This window comes from Suricata suricatta, chromosome 3 (genome assembly GCF_006229205.1).
Source record: "Suricata suricatta isolate VVHF042 chromosome 3, meerkat_22Aug2017_6uvM2_HiC, whole genome shotgun sequence".
In the NCBI taxonomy this organism is placed as follows: Eukaryota; Metazoa; Chordata; class Mammalia; order Carnivora; family Herpestidae; genus Suricata; species Suricata suricatta.
This window is the reverse complement of record NC_043702.1, coordinates 160,227,115-160,244,824: the sequence shown is the minus strand read 5'-3', so window position 1 is coordinate 160,244,824 and position 17,710 is coordinate 160,227,115. Positions and strand designations below refer to the sequence as shown.

The 17,710-nt window shown below is 36.5% G+C and overlaps 1 protein-coding gene across 1 annotated transcript in view; it reads left to right on the top strand.

Moving 5' to 3' along the window:
* The window catches only part of USH2A (usherin), a 697,677-nt gene that overhangs the window by 484,501 nt on the left and 195,466 nt on the right, over window positions 1-17,710 (top strand). The window contains exons 44-46 of the mRNA XM_029933401.1: window positions 5,026-5,235; window positions 6,568-6,770; window positions 11,485-11,597. Coding sequence (XP_029789261.1) covers window positions 5,026-5,235; window positions 6,568-6,770; window positions 11,485-11,597 — 526 coding nt within the window. The remainder of the gene's footprint in view (window positions 1-5,025; window positions 5,236-6,567; window positions 6,771-11,484; window positions 11,598-17,710) is intronic.

Here is a 17,710-nt window from a genome sequence, read left to right as displayed (position 1 = left end):
TTTCAACAAGCCCAACTAACAGCTATTCTAAATTATTTAGGAAATCTACTACAAAGAGAGTGGATTCTCATCTGTTACAGCTATGACCAGATTTCTTTTTTTTTTAAGCTTATTTATTTATTTCAAGAGAGGAAGAGCAGAGGGCAGAGAGAGAGAAGAAGAGAGAGAATTTCAAGCAGGCTCCATGAGGTCAACATAGCGCCCAGTGCAGGGCTCAAACTCTCGAACTGTGAGATCATGACCTGAGCTGAAACCTCTATAGAATCAGACATTTAATTGACTGAGTCACCCAGGTGCCCCTAAGACCACATTTCTGACCAACCCATACAGATTGCCACCCAAAATAACATTTAATAGCAAATATTGTGTCCAGAAGTTATAACCTTCTTCTTCAGTTCACTAAGATTGTCCTGACTGATATGCCACAGTTAGAGAAATGTCTTTACTCAGATAAATTCATGTATTCTAGAAAATATGGGCTGCACAAAATAGAATTAGAATATCTGAGAAAATATAACCTCATGGGAAATCCTCATTTTTTCTTGTTCCTTCAATCACAAGTTAGCGTGTATACCTCCAAATCATATGACTCTAACTCAAATATTCACCCTTTAATTTCTAAGTCTACCTAGTTGGCACAGAATCACTTAAAACTCAAGAAGTCTCTCGAGAAACAAGTGTCAAATCTTCCATCCCATAATTGCTACTGTGTTTTCTCTTTTATGTAATGGGATTCACACAGAAACCAAAACCATAAATGTGAGATTTCTATAGCTCTTCCTTATCCCTTCTAAACTCCCTGGAGTCACTTGGCTCCTTCCATCTAGTAGATCCACATTCCCTTGGGCCTTCCCAAGCCCTCTAGGTGGAAAACTAAAGACAATCAGAGATGGTCAGTTTCTCCAAAAATGGCACAAACTGGTCACATGATCTCACCCAGATGCAAGGAGCCCAGAAAATATATTTGATAGGAAGACAAAAGCATGGGTGTTAGTGAACACTAAATTTTATCCCCTGTAATCATTTCTAAAGTTAAATTGCTATGTGTCCCATTAATGCTATCATTAGGTAGTCCTGTCTTTCTCTATTTTTCCATAATGTTCCAGTTTTATGTATGATACAGGATTCACTGTTACTTTCCCTGCCCTTCTCACCTGTCATTTTCAATATTTGCTTTATAAATTATTATAGAATTATTTTCTCTAAATAGTTTCAGTTTTTATTAGCAATTCCAAACGTTCTCAATCCTAAATTCTGGACCTTGAATTGCATTTTCTTGCCTTCTGTATAACATTATTGGAAAATGTTTATCATTAAAGTTAAATAAATTAAATAAGTTTATTACTCTTAATTAGTTATAGTTTAAAAAAAAAGTTTCCCTACATAAGAAAGTCTCTCTGTTGTATTTGCACATAATGACTTGGATGTGTATGAAAGTCTTGGATCAAAATCTTTTTCCCCAAAACTTGGTGAAATTGCTACATTGTCTTCAAATGTTTGATGTTCCAGATAAGAAACCTAATTTTGTAGGCTTTGTTCCCTGATTTTTTTTCTCCTTTCTAGATGATATTTTATTTTATTTTACTTATTTATTTTAAACCTTATTGATTTACTTTATGAAAGAGAGAGTGCACAAGCCAGGAAGGGAGAAAGAGAGAGGGATAGAGAGAATCCTAAACAGCCTCCACATGGTCCTTGTAGAGCCTGACACAGGGCTTGATCTCATGAACTGTGGGATTATGAACTGAGCGAAATCAAGAGTCAGATGGATGCTTAACCGACTGAGCCACCCATGTACCACTATAGATGATCTCTTAATTTTTAGTTTACCTTTGAAATGTTTTAATGGTCCACATGTCTGTGTTTGGATATATTGCCATTATTTTGATCAAAACTGTATTAATCTATTCAATTTATGGACATAAACTTTTATTTGGGGTAAGGTTTCATGAGGTATTTTGTGCCTGTGATTATTTCTTTCATGTATTTTTCAAGTTGATTAGATATTTTTGTTCTATGCCCTCACTTTCTACTATTCTTTCACTGATTTTTTTCCTGTAGTTTTCCACTTTATTCTTTCTGACTGTGCATTTTAACTCTTCTCTCTTCTACTTTCCATGACAACTTTAATTCTGCCATTGCTTTTTATGTTTCCTCACTTTCTTATTTAAGCATGATTAATTAATACCTTTGTCTTCATGTCTGTCTTTTCATGATTATAGGCACATGTTTCCTAGAGGCCTCTTTTTCAGAAAGGCATGTCCCTTTTGTGATTTTTAAGAACCCAAAGCAAATGTTTTGTAAAACTTTCATACTCAGAGAGATAATGCACATGCAAATCTGCTCTTGAAGCTTCTGGACAATGTTTTCCTCTCTTATGCCATGAAGAAGCCTTGTAACTTAATATTTGTCTCTTTTCTTGAAAAGGGAACTATATTCAAGTCCAGCTTTAACCAATACCCAGGGAGAGTAAGATTTACTTCATTCCTCATTCCAGCTATTTCTGTTCTAATAGCATCCCTCTCAAAGGTAGACTCAAAGTCAGCAGCCTTTAATTTTGTGCTGGCCTGTTGATCTGAGGAAGTGTCTTCTGTTTCTTAGATAGTCCAATGACTTGGGAAGAACACACTGAAGTTTAAAAACCCATTCGAACAATGAAAAAGCATCCTTTTATGCGTGCACACCTCCAAGGACTTCTCATAGGATGACTATGATATGAGTTGTTTCTACAGTTTTTCCGTGTTTTAAACTCTGTACTATCTACATGAATGAAGAAAAAGAAATGTTGAGGCAAATGTTGGTGAGAGGCAAGACAGTGCAGAAATCTGGCACTTTTTTGTCCAGAGATGCTCCCTGTTTTCAGGTTATAGAGGCCTCTGTATCATGGGGTAAGACAGGACCAGTGGAACTGAATTGCCATCTTTTTCTATAGTTAGGTGAGCAATAGATCTTTTCTTTTCAGATGGGTTGACATATGGTACTTGGGTAAGAATGGGCATTTAATGGAACTTTATCCATATGTGGACATGCAATCCTCGCTTATCTTGAACTTTCAAGTGTTAGCTGCAGCATTTTTGATGCATACACATAGGTACGTTGATTGGAGCTTGATGGAAAAGATATCAGGCACATTTAATAACCCAGGTAATACCCATGTATATTTGTAAGTTTGAAAGCACTTTATTAAATTGTATGTTTAGAGCTTGGATTTCTAACCTGAGTCCTCATTTAACAAACTAAAATACTACATGGACGTCAAATCTAGTGCATTTTCCATTATATTTCAACCGCCATAAATTAATCGGTAATACAATTGTGAGCCAGTAGAAAATAATTATAATGAAAGAAGAAACTTTTACATTCATAGCACCAGTGGCTTTGGTACACTCGACTGATACCATTTGGGAAAATATTAATGGTTACAAATAGCCAGTTCCTGCCAATGCATAATAATGACCTCACTACTGAAGGTGCTTACATTTTGTGACATCAGAGAAAAGAATATCTTATCCCCAGAATTTCCCAACTTTGTTGCTAATGATCTCTTACTATAAACTCTTTCACATATGCTGGCATTCCAAACCTTTTCAACTATTTCTTGAGCTAAAATCAAAGCAGTAATGTGCTCAGCATTCAGTTTTTATGCAAGACCCTCAAGATCTTAATGAAAAGGGGTCCTTAAAAAAAAGTCATATGTTCCCTAAAGCCATATTCCATTTCATGGCCATGTACTAGGATCCCACACATCAGAGATACTGTACTTAAATCCCCACAAAGAGAAATGCCACATTTTCTTCTCAGTCCTTGGACTAGTGCTACTGAACTGTTTTGACACATACTTTTACATACAATTTCAGGCTCGTAAATCAACATTCTGCCTCCAACTCTAGCTTGAACCAAGGTAACAGTTTCTGCAGAAGGTCTTTAAAAATAATACTAATATAAGTAGAGCAGTATACTACTTATACTATTTCCTACCTAAGGATGTACAGCTTTTTAAAAATATTTATTTATTTATTTACTTTGAGAGAAAAAGAGTGTGAGTGAGGGAGGGGCAAGGAGACAGGGAGAGAGAGAATTTCAAGCAGGCTCTGCACTGTCAGCACAGGGCCCAATCCAGAACTCAATCCAATGAACTGCAGGATCATGGCCTGACCTGAAATCAGGAGTTGAAAGCTCAACCAACTAACCATGCAGGTACCCCCAAAAAATGGCTGTTTTATGTCTTCTTTTTAAAGCATCATTGTAAAAAGTTAATGAGAAACAGAGCTTAGGCCAAAGAAGTTGAAATCGGATGAAAGAGGAAAAAGAAAAGAGTAGCCTGGTTTTTGAAAGGAAGAAGGTGGAAGAATTGATGAGTTATAATTGTCAGACAGTAAGTGATTGATGTTGGCATCCTTTCAGCATTTGTCTACATCATAGAAACACAATGAACTAGGAGAAAAGAATGAGAACCTTGATAAAAATTCAAATATCATCCTCAGCAAATCCTTAAAGCAAGCATGGCGCTACATCTACAGTGTATATAATACAATATCAGTCCAACATTCCTTTAGGTATCATTTAGCAGATTTTGTTAGCAATTTTTAAAATGCCTCAAGTTCTAGTTTCCATGGGATGAAATGCCTTTATTTGTATTAGCATAGACTTCTCTCAGGGATATTACTTAGAAATAGAAGCTGTTCCATGTACTCAATATTTTATTTTACTCTTAGTTTCCTTTTGTGATTGTTATGTTGCAGATTTGAAAATTAGTTGAATAACTACAAGCAGCATAATTAAAATACGTGAAAGAATTTGAAATTTTATCATCCTGTAAAATGTCTCTATGCAATTAATTATGGGATGAGGAGGAAAAATTAACTTTGTTAAAAGAAACAGAAACCACCACCACCATAAAGAAGTTTCTGCAAGCTTTCTATTGTTCCCTTCTAGAAATTGCCTAAGATAAAATTTATTTTCTTTTTCCCTTGAGAACCTTTTAGATCAGCCCCATTTACAGTATCCTGCATTTGTTGTCAACAGGTTTTCAAGACCTGCAAGGTGATGTTGAATCTTACACACTTTTTTGGAGTTCTGCTACCTCAAATGAATCTCTAAAAATCCTCCCAGATGTAAACTCTCATGTCATCGGCCACTTAAATCCAAACACAGAATATCGAATTTTTATCTCTGTCTTCAATGGCGTCCACAGCATCAGTGGTGAAGTATTGTGTGCAACCACTTTCGATGGGGGTGAGTCCAGATTTCAAGGGACCCTTGGCTTCAGAGATGCAAATGAAATTGATTGATTCTTGCTGAGGTTGAGATCAGTCATCCCTCCGTTATAAAATTTCCGGTGTTGGACGGAAGGGGGTTGGGGCTAAAGCGCTTAAGTGCTCCCTGTCATCAAGTGGCAGATCAATACCTGGTCCCTCAGAGACAGCAGCACAAGGCTCTAATAATGGGATATTACCCCGTTTTGTTACTGTTCTTTTCAGTGTATGCTTAGTTTGGAGCTTAGTTCACATCAATAAATGGTGACATTTAGAAACATTTTTTTTTAAAGATTTGCTCTTAGATGCAGTATGCTTTTCGAAACGACAGCCAAACACAGTGAGGGCTCTCCCTGAGTCACCAGAAATGGTAGGTAGAAGTTCAGCCACTGAGAAAAATTGCCTGTGACTCATTTCTAAGCCAGTTAGCAAGGGGGAGGAAGCAAGGGAAGCAACTTGTGAAGCTGAAATGTGTCTGGAATGGTCTTTCTAATCTTTTTGGCTTTATAAAGTCTCATTATAAACATTATAATATCATTACCTCCCAAGCAAATGTTCCAGGTCATTAGCAGAGCACTTTAAGTGTGGAACCCATTTCCCTTTGTGATGCCAAAGGTCGACACCTTTTGTTTATAAAACAGAACGGATCACAAGGACAATTTTTCAACTAGTTAAGATGGGTTCTTGTGATAAAAATAGGTCTTTGCATAGTTATTTCTGACATGCTTGAATAATTGTGTAATTTAACGCCAAGCAAGATTTTTTTCCTAATGTTAGATTTCATCATTACCTATGGTAATCAACATTCAAAATCATTTACATAATGACAATATTGCATTATTGCTTCATATTGCTTGAGTTACAAGCTAGTAACATCAAATGATTTTTTACGTTCCACCAGCTTGAGACTCAATGTATTTAAGTTTTATTTTTTTGCTTAAGGAGCAAATTTTCTTTCCTTTTTTTTTCCCTGGGAGGTATGGAGTGCAGGGATGGGGAAAGAGACAAATAATAGATATGTGTTAGTGGTGCAGATGGGTGAATAATTTATCATCATATCCCACTGGTCACATAGTATTGAAGATTAGCACTATGCTGGTGCTATAAAGCATTTTACCACCAATTCTTATGGTTTCTAACTGAGAGTATAATAAGCCAATTTACAGAGGACTACAGACTGTGATAACTTCATCAGAGAAAAGCAGATAAGCAACGAACCCTTTGCAAAACCTAAATACTAATCTGCATTTAGTTTAACAAGTGCTTTTTCAGAGACAGCTGGAGTTTATTCAGTTTCTTCCTTTAATTCTAGAGCCTCAGGGCATGCTTCCTCCAGAGGTTGTCATCATCAACGGTACAGCTGTACGTGTCATCTGGACATCTCCTTCAAACCCAAATGGCGTTATCACTGAATATTCTGTCTATGTAAATAATAAGCTCTACAAGACCGGAATGAATGTGCCCGGCTCTTTCATTCTAAGAGACCTGTCTCCCTTCACTATCTATGACGTTCAGGTTAGAACACTGTTTTTTGATGGCTAAGCCTGTAGGTGTGTTAAATAAAACATTGCTGGGCTATGTCTCTAAGTGGATACTTTCCATCTTGGTTACAGATTATTTATTTACTGGGGAAGGGGAGAGAAAAGAGAGAAATTGATGAGGATTAAATCTGTTTGCTGTGGGCAAACACATGAGTCTCAGGAGAGAAGATAATGGTAATATGGAAAACGATGGTGATGATATTCTTGCCACAAAATCACATATTCTTAGTGAATCTTGCTAAGTAGTTCACCTTTATTCACCTTTATCCTGATTTTTTAACTGATATCAAAATCAGAATCAACCTATGAAGGTGGAGACATTTTTTTATTTTTATTTCTGCTACTTACTAATTTAGTAACATCAGGGAAGTCAGATAACTTGTTTGGTGTCAATTATCTTTTTTGTAAGGGCAATGGACTTGGTGACTTAAAACAATCTACCCACATCTAGCATTCTGTGATTCTTTAAAAAAAGGTTTTTTTAATGTTTATTTATTTTTGAGAGAGAGAGAGACTGAGTGTGTGTGTGAGCAGAGGAGGGGTGGAGAGAGAGAGGGAGATACAAAATCCAAAGCAGGCTGCAGGGACTGAGCTGTTAGCACAGAGCCTGGCACAGGGCTCGAACTCACAAACCGCAAGACCCTGACCTGACCCAAGTCAGATGCTTAAACGATTAAGCCACCCAGGTGCCCCAAGCATTCTGTGATTCTGAATGCAGCAAGAAAACATAAATGAATATATGGCAGACAAAATGCATTAAAGAGTTTGACTTGAAAATGAAAGAAATATATCTATTAATCATCTACCAAATGTGTGGCAACCCTTGCCTATGTGAGAACAGTTGTATTTAAACATTTTTGCCCTTAAACCTCTTTGAGAATCTAGTGCACCCTGCTGTAGAAAAGCACATATGTGCCTACATGACAAAAGTTAGCATTCAGTTTCATATTGCACTGACTTCGAGGCCCAACTCATAAACTTCTTTGGGATCTGCTGATCTTCAAAATAGAAAAATGTAGAGACAACTAAGGCGTATGCAAGGAACTTTCTCCCAGGGAATTGGAAATCTTACTACACTGCCAAGACATAAAAGATAACTAGGCCAAATGTGGAAATTAATGGTAAAAAAAGAAACTCAAAGTTTATAGAGAAGGGGTGCAATTTAGTAGATTTTTAATTAATCTCTGCTGCTTCCAACATTCATAAGAGCTTTGTAAATAACTTTCAAAAAAAGTTGGAAGTTTTCTTTGACCACAGAAACTTTCACTGGCTTTGTCTATTAAGTGCTACCTATTTCATTTCCCATCTCCTTCTTTCCCTCCCCTTTGAAGGGGGAACATACACAATCTGGCTACAACCAATGCTTTAGCCCAGATTCCTAAGAAAACAAAATAATAGTAAAAGAAGAAAGGTATGTTGATTAGTTTTCATTACATTCCATGATTTCCATGAACTCACCTGAGGTATCTTAGAAGGAAACATGTGGACTGATGTTTATGTTCACAGTTTTTAGAGTGGGTCTGTATATGCATGTACATTATAGGTCAAATTAGAAAATAAGAATCACTTTCAAAATAATTAGACATATCGCTTTATGGACAAGGTTAGCTTAGGAAGGTGATAGAGTATTTGCTGTATTATTCTTTTTTGGACCCTGATAGAGAAAGCTGGCTGAGACCTCAAAAGGCAACTTATTCACTTGTCTTTTCAGGACTCAAAATACAACCTACGGTGAGATCAATAGGTGCTATGCATACATGTCCTGATCCAGCTTTCTGACTATGTAGCAAGAGTCGATGTGTTTCAGGGATGTTGTCTTATGAAAGATTTCACTCATACCTACTGGTCTGAGTCACTAGTGGCCTGAAGAGAATGCATTTTGATCAGATTTGGGACATGGAAAACATAAGGAGACAAAAGACCAAACTAGAATCTTATACGTAAATTGCGTTATTAGTGACTAAGATATTCTTATTCTTGATAACTATATTTTTGTGAAGCTCTCCACAGACCAGAAGTACTGCACTTGAAATAGTTGTTGCATCACTGGAAATTTGAATATCAAATTCCAGTGATTTTTGTTCATGATGTCAAAGATGATTTGGGATTTGGCTCCATTTAAAATATGCACTCAGGGGCACCTGGATGGCTCAATGGGTTAAGCATCTGACTCCAGCTCAGGTCATGATCTCGTGGTTCCTGGGTTCAACTCCCGTGTCAAGCTCAATGTTGGGAGTGTGGAGTCTGCTTGGGATTCTCTCTCTTTCCTTCTCTCTCTGCCTTTCCCCCACTCATATGCATGTGCATGCTTCCTCTCTCTCTAAAACTAAATAAATAAACTTTGAAAAAATATATATATGTACCTACTTGATTTATCTACTACTTTAGGATTTAGGTTCTCTATTTTAACCACTTTATCAAATATCTATAGATAAATCAGACATAAGATGCAAATATCTACTTTTTTGAATAAATTATTTTATATATCTCTTATGTATAATTTATATGTATATGACATGTATATATAAATTTCCATTTTTGATTCAATTTTTTAATTTACTTTTGAGAGAGGGAGAGAGAGAGAGACAGGCCATGAGTAGGGGAGGGGCAGAGAGAGAGGGAGACACAGAATTGGAGCAGGCTCCAGGCTCTGAGACGTCAGCACAGAGCCTGATGCAGGGCTTGAACCCACACACTGCGAGATCATGATCTGAGACAAATTCAGACTCTTAATGTACTGAGCCTTCCAGGTGCCCCAATTCAATTTTGTTTTAATGTGAATCTGTAAACCTTTATATTCATGGTTCATTCACATTATACAATATAGCTATAGCAGTAGAAATATACCCCAAAAATGAAACTTGGTCTATTACCTTAGTAAGACGAGAAAAATAGTGACACATTTCTCCAAAGTCAAAATAAGAATTTTCTGGAGAATCATTTGAATAGGGATAAGTAGCTTAGTTTTGTTTTGTCATACCTTTTTTTTTTTTAATTTGAGAGAGAGGAAGTGTGTGTGTGTGAGTGAAGGAGAGGGACAGAGGAAGAGAGAGAAAACCCTAAGCAGGCTTGAAACTCATCATGGAGCCTGGCATGAGGCTTGATCCCACAACCCTGGAATCATGACCTGCGCCAAAATCAAGAGTCAGGCACTCAACTGACTGAGCCATTCAGATGCCCCAGAATATAGCTAAGTAGTTTAGAACTTAAATCTATGCTTAGTATTTAGATGATGAGACTAGAAATACAGTAAAGCCTGGATTAGATATCTCATATCTAATCAGCTTGATCATATTCCCTGATTTCTCTAACCTCCAATTTGCAAGCTGATGAAAATGGAGTTATAAAAACTCAATAAAACTATTTGTGCTAGTTCCCATTATAATATTGAGCATGTATTACTTACATAATAAACTCGGCTCAATTTTTTGTTATCTCATTATGCACTGTATAGTCAAATATTGCCTAATATGTATGAAGTTTTATTGTCATTAATTCTATTGCAGCAAGCATATTTTAAGTTCAATTCACTTTAAATTATTTGGGATTTCATTGGATATTCTCAGAGTGGAGGACCTTGACAGTGTCCACATATCTACTAAATATTAGTAGATCACAAAAATACTATATGGCATACATAAAATACTATATGGCGTACATAAAGAACACAACTCAAACAGCATCATAAAAATGTACTTTAACTCCCACATAGGTGTAAAGTACTCCATGAATAAAATGACATAACTACTAAATACAGTAAGAGTCACATTGGTCTTTTCTCAATTGCCAATGGAAGTCCAGAGATCTGCTTTACTTAAAAGCTCAGTATTAGTGTTTAAGATTCATCAGTATCCAGCTCCCTCCTCCATTTTTTATGTACTAAATGCTGAAAGTAAATTAGCATTGGAAAAAGTAGAGTTTCTCTTTGGCTTATCCTTTCATTGGGAACAGAATGATGTCGCTTTGTGAGTGTTCTACTAGTAATCTATTGTACCTTCATTCGTCTCTCCTCCCTCTTGCTGACTGTGTTCCTTTTGTGTTACTAATGCTTGATGAACTCAATTTCTAATCTTTGGCTACTCCACCCTCCTCAGTTTTTAGTCAGATGAGGTGGCAGAATTACAGGGATAAATGATGATTTTCGGCTGTGATTAAGGTAAAAATACAATTGCAGCTGGAACAAATGAATATAAAATAGCTCAGCCACATTAGAAGGCTTCTCCAGACCTCATTTTTCTTCCATTGCACATTAACATTTAGGCTATTTGTTGTAAAATGTCAAGACTTCTGCAAGAGTTCATCAGTACACTACCTGGTTGTAGATCTAGAGAGCAGTATGCAGTGATAACCTATTAAGCTTCTATACTGTCACCTGTTTCAGAATCTTGCATCCCTTAACTGTGCTCCAAATAGATTAATATGTCTGTCTCTTGCTGAATGGTTGGAACCAGAGACTAAACATCTCCATTTTCATCACTAAATCAACTGTCTTGAGCTCATTTCTATATTATTTTCTGAGTTTGAACAAATGCAGTCAATGAACATCAAAAATTCATATTTATAGAACTCTCAGAAATTATAGGGAACTATAGGAGAATCCTATGAAATGAGGGTGGGTGGATTCAATCCACTGGCAGTCTATATTTTGAAAATAGTTGGATTTATACTTTTCTAAATTAATGTTATAGGTTGAAGTCTGCACCAAATATGCCTGTGTGAAAAGCAATGGCACCCAAATCACCACTGTGGAAGATACTCCAAGTGATATACCAACACCCACAATTCATGGCATCACTTCAAGGTAAAAATTTTTGCCAGTTAATCTAAAGAGCTGATCAGGGGCACCTGGGTGACTCAGTGAGTTAAGCATCTGACTTGGACTCAAATCATGATCTCAGGCTTGGGAGGTCAAGCCCCGCATTGGCTCTCTGCTGTCAGCACAGAGCCCACTTTGGATCTTCCATCCCCCTTTCTCTCTGCCCCTCCCCAACTTGCATGCATGCTTGTGTATATGCTTGAGTATTCCCTCTCTCAAAAATAAACATTTAAAAAAAATTAAAAGCTGATCATAAGCAATGAACATTAAAATCAAAGGTTTCATCCCATGACAATCTCTTTTTTAAAAGTTGCTATAAAAATCTGTGTAAATCAAAATTTTTATATTATTAACTATTGATTTTCAGTGGTCACATCACCTAATATTTAAGTTTTAATGTCCCCAATTTCCCAGTTTCACTTCCCTTTATTCAGTAACCTGTGAGCAAATGCTGAAATGCATGAAAGAGTTTCTGTATATAAATGTGTCGTTAAGCGAATCCTTTCGTAAGACAAAGAATACAATTTTAATTAGATTAGCTACCTTCTAAGTTAATCTCTTTGAAAAAAATTAGATTTAGATGTATCAGATTGCCCTAAAGCCAGAAATATCTATACAATAAACAGAGGAGATAATCTTTGGATAACCATTACCATTATTATCAGATTCTTGGTAGAATCTCTTTATTTTTCTATGCTCATGTATTGCTGAGAAATTACCATAGTTTGAAAGTGAATCTCTTTTTTAGTTCAAGTTAGCAATAATAATGATAAAAAAGATTTAATGTCAATATTCCAAGCCAAAATTGAGATGAGAGTTGTTCTTCTCTTTGCATAAGTCTGAGGCTAGAGAGAGAAATCTGAGTACTCACACATCATACATACATGATATCCCAGCTAAATGAACCATCCTTCACCTACACACACACACACACACACACACACACACACACACACACACACACCACCACCACCACATATACACACTGACCAAAAGAATCAAATTGTTATAAAAGATTTCAATGGTAAAGGATTCCTTTGCAACATATTAAAACTTCTAGGTCTTTTAAAAAAAATCAGTTTAGAAATATCTGTAGTGATTTAGGGAACTAAAGATAAAAATAATTAGAAAAAAGTAATTGGATGCTTAGCTATTCAGGGCAAAAATCATACCTGGTCTCCTTGAGTACATCTTATATCCAACACATGACAGATATTTATCTAATTTCACATGTGCTACTTCATTGATATTATTGTCAGCATATTATCTCTATCCAGAATTGCCTGTGATGCAGAGGGAAAATAGTCAAATGAAAGAAGTACCAGCAAATACATTTGTGGTTATAATAATATAAGAAGAAAAAAATAATTTAAAAAAGCATAAGGCATGGTTTTAAATTTTCAAAGTTCCAGTCTACTGTAGGGATACTTCTCTAAACAAATGTTTATAGAATAATGTAAACAACTCCATAATATAAGTCTATAATATGCAAGAAGAACATAAAGAGAAAAATACTGAGCTTTACCCAGGATTATCAGTAAAGGCATCATGGACGATGCAATATTTGAGTTCAGTCTTAAAGAACTCAAGGAAGAATTATAGTTAAGTGGGTGGATGTTGTTAAATTTTGTCTGTTATCATCCTCCTGAACTAAGCCCAGATGAATGGCATAAAGGAATATGTCTTAAATTACATATGCATAAGTAGCTAAAAATCTGTAGGCTTTATTAGAAATTGAACAAATGTCGATATGTGTCTGTGCTTCCATGATATAGTTTTTATTTTAAAAAGTTTCTTGCAGATAATAGCAGGGTAAAAGTATTTTCTTAGTTGTGATTGTTTACATTCAAACATATAAGTTGATGGCAAAAACAATAAAAAGGGTATTATACAACAAGAGGAAGAGAAATGACAGAGCAGACAACAGAAGAGAGATTTCAATACAATTTTGGAAGCAATATTTGGCAGGGAAAAGCAAATAACTTAGTGCAATAAAGAACATTTACAACCAGTGTTGGTTGGCAGAGGAAGAAAATGACACAAAACGAACTAATTTGCCCTGCAGAGGACCTCAGTGTCTGAGCACTTATAACTTTTAAGGTTAGTGAAGAAGAGGAAGATGGAAGTTCAAAGCTGGAATCATGGGATTAGCTAAAAGTCTGGAAAAAAGTGCTTGGAACCTGTAATTAGGGTTCTCCAGAGAAATAGAACCCAAAACTGAAGACCTAGGAAAGCAACTGGTGTAGTCTTTCAAAGGTTTGAAGTTCAGAGGAGCTGCCGATGGTGTAAGTTCCAGCCCAAGTCTGAGAGCATGTCTTGTTCAAGTAGTGAGGCAAAGAAAGGGAATTCTTTCTTCGGCCACATTTTTGTTGTATTAGACCCTCAACTAATTGGGTGATGCCCACCTCCAGGGGGTAGGTAATCTGCTTAACCAAGACCACCATTTCAAATACTAATCTCCTCAAGATATACACGGAAATCATTGTTACCCAAATATCTGGGTACCTTATGGCCCAGTCAAGTTGATGCATAAAATTAACCATCAAAAAATTCAAGGTTCCTCACCTCCATAGTATGTATCCAGCTGTCTACTTCTCTTGCTCCAACTGGCATATTCTACTACCAGGAGATCAGAAGTTTATTCTCTGGAGAAGCCGAATGAGGCATCTAGGAATTCAGGCTACCTAGGCACAGTGGAAAGCTGGGATGAGGGGCAAAGCTAAAATCATGATAAAGTGGAAGACTGCAGTTGGAATGTTGAATGCCTTTGTTGTTTTCCCCAGCTCTGTTCTCAGAAACAAATATTGTGAGAAGAGTGTTGAAATCTCCACGTATAATTCTGGGCATATCTATTTCTTTTTTAGAACTGTCTATTTTGCCCCATGCAATGCTTTATTATTAGGTCCATACACATTTAGGATTGCTATGTCTTGGTAAATTGATTCTTTCATCTTTGTGTAATATCCCTTTTTTCCTGGTAGTTTTCTTGTTATCAAGTATAGTGTGTCTGATACTAATAAAGCCACTTCAGCTTTCTTTTGATTAGTGTAATTTTCAGTGATTTTGGATTGTTTCCTGGACATCTTGAATATTAGGTTGTGATCATTTGAGTCCTGTTAAAAATTTGAAGAAGGATGAAGGTTTTGTTTTCTTCAACAGGTAATCATCTGGTCAGCTTCAGACGGCAAATTCTGTCTCGGCTTTATGTGCTCAGTGGCTCTAAAGTCAGTTCATTTTTCAAAAGCTTTGCTCTGCTGCTTCATGCCTGTTCCATGCATGCACCTTTCAGTGGCTAATCTGGTATTTGTCTGGGGGATTATGTAATGGTTCAGATCTCAAAGTCTTTGCCGTGACTCTCAGATTTCCTTTGCATGGAAAGCACACATGTGCAGTTTTGAGTTGAGTCAGGACTTATGTTGCTTCCTACACAGAATTAGAAGATGACCTAGCTTTCTCTTCTCTGAGATTCCTCCCACATTTTCCAGATCCCTTGTACTTCCTTTGTGGGATCTTTGGCTAGGAAGACATGGTTTCTCTTGGAATTTTAGCTTCCCAAGTTAGCTGACATTTTACATAAACGAGGCTGTTAAGGGGGAACAATAAGATCAGAGGTAATAGAAGGAAAACAGGGATACCTCCCCCACACATGTTTTGGATCACAGGAGCCCCTTTCCCTGGTTCCTCTGGTCAGAAATACAGATTTTTCTTGGGATTTTCTATTCTCATTTGACCAGGGCTGCTCTAGTGCAGCTTCTTGACCAGAGTCATCCTCAGAGCTCTGGCTTGCAAGGCCTTTTTGTGCCCTGGCCAGAAAGATGGGGTTTCTCTCATAGGTTTTTCTGGTCCAGTGCACAGTTCTATACTGAGGGGTTAAAGATAGGAGATCAAAGAGGGCAAACAATGGGAAATCCATCCTTTAATTTTTTTTTCAAATTTTACCTTTCCTCCTGACCTGCCTCTATTGTTAACTTTTCAGAATCCTCAGGTGGTTGCTTCTTGTAATTTCTGCACATTTTTTAGGGGTAATCAGTCAGAGGGAGGCTGTAATAGGCTTACTCCATATTGGCCAGCCACAGAAAGTCCCTTACTACCATGTTGGGATTTTTAAAATTCCAATCCCTTTGCCAACTTTATTTATTTTTTGCTCTTTTTCCCTTGTTTTCCTTCCTCCTTCCTTCCATCTTTCCTTCCTTCTTCTCTTTTCTTTCTTTCTTTTCTTTTCTTTTCCTTCCTTCCTTCCTTCCTTCCTTCCTTCCTTCCTTCCTTCCTTCCTTCCTTTCTTTCTGTCTCTCTCTCTCTCTCTCTCTCTCTCTCCTTCCTTCCTTCCTTCCTTCCTTCCTTCCTTCCTTCCTTCCTTCCTTCCTTCCTTCCTTTCTTCCTTCCTTCCTGTTTTTTTTGGTCAAAAATCTAAAAATCTCTTGATCAAAATCATTCACAACCAAATATTGGCAAGGAAAATCTTTCCTTTTTAAAACTGATTCATCATAGAAGAGCAACATTTTCCAAAGACAAGACTCTAATGAGCAGCTGTGGGCTGCCAAGCCATTAATCAAAATTACACCAACACCAAAGTAGTTAGCCTCCTATGTGCATATTATTATTTGTATATTTTATTATAAGTCTGGCAATGTATACTTGTGAGTTATGTTTTTACTTTGGTTCAAAAAAATCTCTTTTATATTAGCAACAGGAAAAATTAAATGTGAAATTCTTCCAGAAAAATGTCAGTAGACTGAATTACTTCTATGGCATTTTAAATAATTTGGTTTCTAATAAGACATTTATTTCTTAGATTCTTTATTTTTGATAAAGCACAAAGTCAGTAACATTTAACTGTCATATGTTTTAATACCATATACAGATATTATATCAGCCTGTTTGATTTTATGCATGGAATACATCAACTCATTTTTGCTCTGGCCTTATGACTCCTGACATCTAAAATACAACCACTTATAAATGTTTTTCCTGGTATATGTAACCCAAAGACACCATAGCTCCCAAATGTGGGAAGATCTCATGAGCCCTTCTAGTTCTGTAAGCTGCTCCTCCAGAAACTAACTCTGTTTCTACATCACATTTTCCGTACTTGTCATATTACCATCAGCTACTTCTATATCTCAAAAGAATACTAACTAGTGATCGATAGCCCAGACATGTCTGGCCATGGCCTACACGTGCCCTGGGTAGTTCATTTATTTGCCTTGGTGGATTTGCTAGAGTGGAATTTAATCAATAGTTAATTCATTAATTCTGGGCCTTGAGAAGGTAGAGACTAGGCAGGACGTGGGGAGCTGGCTGGCTCTGGCTTTGACTGAAATATGACAAACACAGCAGCTTACAGCTTCTCTTGGATTGGGTTACCTTTTTATCTATAAATAGATAAGCCAAGAAAAAAAAGAGAGTGAGAGAACATAAACAAGAAAGAGATTTTATTAGTTACTGCTAGTATTCCAAAATGCATCATTTCCAGGGGCAAGGGTCAAAGCAAAGCAGAGAGAGAACACAGATCATGTCTTTCGTTGTCTTTAATTGGCACTGTGGCAGTTTTTTCCGTTCCAGATCAGTTCAGGGCTGTATTATTGATGAGGAGTCTGTGGTATAATGTCTTTGTAGCATTCACAAATAATTGTTTGAAAATTTGCCTGAAGCTACTGAATGATATAAATGATATTTTTACATACCAACTTTTCAGAACCCTTTATGAAATCTGCTCAGGCTGTGTGTCTTTAAATGAAGGTTAAACCACTATCATCATTTATAAATCCCGTTAAATTTTGAAATTACTTAGTTTGGGGTTGAATAGAGCAAAAGAGGTTAGAGCTTGTAGAAGAAGGATTTTCCTCCTTTTGCCTCACTAAATTTGAAACTTTGAGGCCTCTTGTTTGTTATAGTATGACTTTTTTGTATTATCAGGTAATCCTTTCTATCCTTAATTTTCCCTCTGATATTTTTCAGTGACTGATAGCTTACACACTGAAAGAATAATTTTATATCTTGTGTTTAAAAACTTAGGTCATGATTTATTTTATTATTTTCTTGATAGAGAGGATATTGGGTCATAGATATAATATGTTGCATCAAGTCTTCTTCCCCCA